General features: G+C 43.0%; 1 protein-coding gene across 1 annotated transcript in view; it reads left to right on the forward strand.

Moving 5' to 3' along the window:
- Nucleotides 1-4,017, forward strand: part of SALL1 (spalt like transcription factor 1) — a 13,610-nt gene extending 9,593 nt beyond the window's left edge. Inside the window, exons 2-3 of the mRNA XM_059824890.1 lie at nucleotides 1-2,503; nucleotides 3,577-4,017. The exon at nucleotides 1-2,503 is cut by the window's left edge and continues 910 nt beyond it. Coding sequence (XP_059680873.1) covers nucleotides 1-2,503; nucleotides 3,577-4,017 — 2,944 coding nt within the window. The remainder of the gene's footprint in view (nucleotides 2,504-3,576) is intronic.
- The last annotated feature ends 788 nt before the right edge of the window (nucleotides 4,018-4,805 follow it).

Here is a 4,805-nt window from a genome sequence, read left to right on the forward strand (position 1 = left end):
CATATTGGCAGCAGCAGTTACAACACCATCCTCAGAAAAAGTGGCTTCAAGTATTGGTGGCTCACAGCTCAGCAACCCACCAGTATCAGCATCATCTTCACCAGCTTTTGCAATAAGCAGTTTATTAAGTCCTGCATCTAATCCACTTCTACCTCAGCCCACCCCTAGTAACTCTGTTTTCTCCAGTCCCTTGTCCAATATTGGAACACCTGCAGAGGATTTAAACTCCTTGACTGCCTTGGCACAGCAAAGAAAAAGCAAGCCACCAAATGTAACTGCTTTTGAAGCAAAAAGTAATTCAGATGAGGCATTCTTTAAGCATAAATGCAGGTTCTGTGCTAAAGTATTCGGGAGTGACAGTGCCTTGCAGATTCATTTACGTTCTCACACTGGCGAGAGGCCGTTTAAATGCAACATATGTGGAAACAGGTTCTCCACGAAGGGAAACTTGAAAGTACACTTTCAGCGTCATAAAGAAAAATACCCTCATATTCAAATGAATCCGTACCCGGTGCCAGAGCATTTGGACAATATTCCTACAAGCACGGGTATTCCTTACGGGATGTCTATACCACCAGAGAAACCTGTCACGAGCTGGCTGGACAGCAAGCCAGTCCTCTCCACCCTGACGACTTCTGTTGGCCTGCCACTCCCACCAACGATTCCAAGCTTGACCCCTTTCATCAAAACTGAGGAGCCTCAGCCGATTCCCATTAGCCATCCTTCTGCTAGCCCTCCCTGCTCTGTCAAGAGTGACTCGGGAACAGCTGATCCCACATCAAAAATTTCCAATGGACTTTCTGATGAAGTAGAGGCTGGTGCTTTGCCTACCTCAAATGGCAAAATGGAAGAAAACCCTCAAAACACCAGCACCGTGACTAACATGAGCAGCTCCGTGAGCTCGCCGGCAGCAGACTCGGGCTCCAGCGGTGTCACCACTTTTACAAATCCACTGATGCCTCTAATGTCAGAGCAATTTAAGGCAAAGTTTCCATTTGGAGGACTATTGGATTCAACGCCAGCATCTGAAACGTCAAAATTGCAGCAACTGGTAGAAAACATTGACAAAAAGGCAACCGATCCTAATGAGTGCATCATTTGCCACCGAGTTCTCAGTTGCCAGAGTGCACTGAAAATGCATTATCGCACACATACCGGTGAGAGGCCATTTAAATGTAAAATCTGTGGCCGCGCTTTCACTACTAAAGGCAACTTAAAGACTCATTACAGTGTCCACCGTGCCATGCCCCCGCTGAGAGTACAACATTCATGCCCGATCTGCCAGAAAAAATTCACCAACGCTGTTGTGCTACAGCAGCACATCCGAATGCACATGGGAGGGCAGATCCCCAACACCCCAGTCACGGAAAACTATCCTGAGTCAATGGAATCAGATACGGGATCTTTTGATGATAAGAATTTTGATGATATAGACAACTTCTCAGATGAGAACATGGAAGACTGTCCTGACAGCAGCGTGCCAGATACACCTAAATCTGCGGATGCATCACAAGACAGCTTGTCTTCTTCCCCTCTGCCCCTGGAAATGTCAAGTATTGCTGCTTTGGAAAATCAGATGAAGATGATCAATGCAGGGCTCGCTGAACAACTCCAGGCAAGCTTAAAGTCGGTTGAAAATGGGTCAGTGGAAGGGGATGTTTTGACTAACGATTCGTCATCTGTCGGTGGTGATATGGAAAGCCAAAGTGCTGGAAGCCCTGCTGTCTCAGAGTCTACCTCTTCCATGCAGGCCTTGTCCCCATCCAACAGCACTAATGAGTACCACAAGTCACCAAGTATCGAAGAGAAAGCAGTAAGAGCTTTACCAAGTGAGTTTGCCAATGGTTTGTCTCCAACCCCTGCTAACAGTGGTGCTTTGGACTTGACGTCTAGTAACACTGATAAAATGATTAAAGAAGAGTCTCTGAGTATGCTCTTTCCTTTCAGAGATAGAGGTAAATTTAAAAACACCGCATGCGATATTTGTGGCAAAACATTTGCTTGTCAGAGTGCCTTGGACATTCATTACAGAAGTCATACCAAAGAGAGACCATTTATTTGCACAGTTTGCAATCGTGGCTTTTCCACAAAGGGTAATTTGAAGCAGCATATGTTGACACATCAAATGCGAGATCTACCATCACAACTTTTTGAGCCCAATTCCAGTATTGGCCCTAATCAGAACTCTTCGGTTATGCCTGCTAATTCGCTGTCATCGCTCATAAAGACTGAGGTTAACGGCTTTGTGCACAGCTCTCCTCAGGATAGCAAAGAAACACCCTCTGGTCTAGTTGCTTCGGGGTCGCTGTCCTCCTCTGCCACGTCCCCTGTCCTGCTCCCTGCTCTCCCCAGAAGAACACCCAAACAGCACTACTGCAACACGTGTGGGAAAACCTTTTCTTCCTCCAGTGCTCTGCAGATCCACGAAAGGACACACACTGGTGAGAAACCTTTTGCCTGCACTATATGTGGAAGAGCATTCACAACAAAAGGCAATCTGAAGGTACTTTTTCCTCTTGCTGTTCTTAGGTTTCGTTTTCTCCTTACTGGGAGGGGTTTTGATTTTTTTTACATCTGTTAATGTTGCAAGCAGTGATACCTTTGGGTATCTGTGGCATGACAAATGGTCTGTTTAGTCAGCTCTGGTAGACCTAGATGGCCTCTTGTTGAGTGCTCGTGTTGGCAGCCGGTCCGAAGCGTGAGCTGTTTTTGATGCTTAATTAAAATTCATCCACCAGCAAAGACTGTCTATGTAGAGTGTGAAATGGAACAGCCAAATGATGGTAAGGAGTATTAATTAACAGGGAAATGCATTTTGTAACTCACACACCTCTTTAAGAAGTAAAAGGCTCTTGAATGTGCTGTTTTTCGTAACTATCATGTAAGATGATGAGTGTTTAAAAAAACTATTAACATAATTCTGGAACTAATGGGCATTACTTTAATTGATTATATAACTAACATTTCCTACTGATATGTGTTTGAAAAAGCAAATATACTTAAGTTTTAGAACACCAGTTGAGCACTTTACTGTGTACATTTTTCTGTTGACAGAGTATTTCTCTAGAGGTTGCTGCCAGTAATGTGAGATGAATAATTACTTTCAGGCCATTCTGTCTATACACGAGGCTCTCCGATGAGCAATCAGTAAAGGATACTTTCTGCCTGTCTGAAAAGGACGTTTATAGGGTAAAGGGTGTCAAATACAATACTTAACATTGCAATGAAAGTGGACATAGCAATTCTAGCCCTGAAAGCAGCTATCTGCAATTGACGGAATAACGTGAAGTCATTATAAACTAAATACATGTAATAAAAAAAAGAGTAACAAGCAATGCATTGTTCAGCAGGAAAACAGGGTATTCTGGGTAATGGTGATGGACTAATCCAGGAGAAGTTTATTTATTATTCCAGATGGGAGATGGAGCCCTGCATCCACTACCTTTAGTGCCGTTCATTATGTAACAAGACTGGACATGTTCATGGACTGCTGCCTTCTCTGTGATCAAAATAAGTTTGAAATCCCTGTCAACCCCTATTTTTTGTTTGTTTGTTTCTTCCTTTCTTTCTTTTCAGGTTCACATGGGCACTCACATGTGGAACAGTACTCCTGCAAGACGAGGCAGACGACTTTCCGTAGATGGCCCCATGACATTTCTAGGAGGCAATCCTGTAAAGTTCCCAGAAATGTTTCAGAAGGATTTGGCTGCGCGGTCGGGGAATGGAGACCCCTCCAGCTTCTGGAACCAGTATGCAGCAGCACTCTCCAATGGCTTGGCCATGAAGACCAACGAGATCTCCGTCATCCAGAATGGCGGCATCCCTCCGGCGCCGGGGGGCCTGGGCAACGGTGGCAGCTCTCCCATCAGCGGCTTGACGGGAAGCCTGGAGAAGCTCCAGAATTCAGAACCCAACGCACCTCTAGCTGGTCTGGAGAAAATGGCAAGCAATGAAAATGGGACAAACTTCCGTTTCACGCGTTTCGTGGAAGACAACCAAGAAATTGTAACAAATTAGAAAAAAATCCATAAATAACATTCCTGCAAATAGTGCAACCTAGGGTTGCTTTTTTCAAGCTGCAGGCTACAACATTACAAAGACTTTCTTTTGTACCATGTTCTACTTCTAGAGTTCTAAGAGAGCTTATTTATTAGTGATATAACCTTGCTTTGCAAACAAATGCAAGCATTAACTTTGGTCTCCTGTATTTTGAACTAAATACTAATCGACTAGAGTGCTGTAAACTTGCTGTAACATTTATGGCAGTTGCAAGTCTGTTCTGCTAGGTGATCTTATTCTGGCATTAACTTATTTTCTATATCCAGTTTAACATGAACTCTGGTATTGATGCGATGCCTCAGTGATGCATTAGATCTCTAATAAAAATCTGTATATAAATGTACACTTTGATCCTGCTGGAAATTTTATCAGCAAACACATTGTTTAATTTTTCCAAACAGAATTAGAAAAAGGACTGAAAGAAATTAGACTGAACAGTGTGGGTCCTTTACACAGCTCAGTTTTTGGTTTTTATTATAAAATTAAAACTGCTTTAATTTTTGTAGGTTTAACATTTTCCGTTTTGAACTGTTATTTGTATTGTGCTTTTTACTTGAGTCGTCTTAAATGTTAATACGTTTCTGTACAGTAATAAGCACGCAGATTATTAGAGAAGATACTGAAGTGTTGTTTTGGTAGTTGAAACTGAGACGTAACATTTTGCCTTGTAGGTATATTCATTATAGAAAATGTGCTGGACTTTCACAATGCTGCTAAGTATGGCATCTTGAACAACTTCCGTGGAC

The sequence above is a fragment of the Gavia stellata genome, chromosome 15 (assembly GCF_030936135.1).
Source record: "Gavia stellata isolate bGavSte3 chromosome 15, bGavSte3.hap2, whole genome shotgun sequence".
Taxonomy (NCBI): domain Eukaryota; kingdom Metazoa; phylum Chordata; class Aves; order Gaviiformes; family Gaviidae; genus Gavia; species Gavia stellata.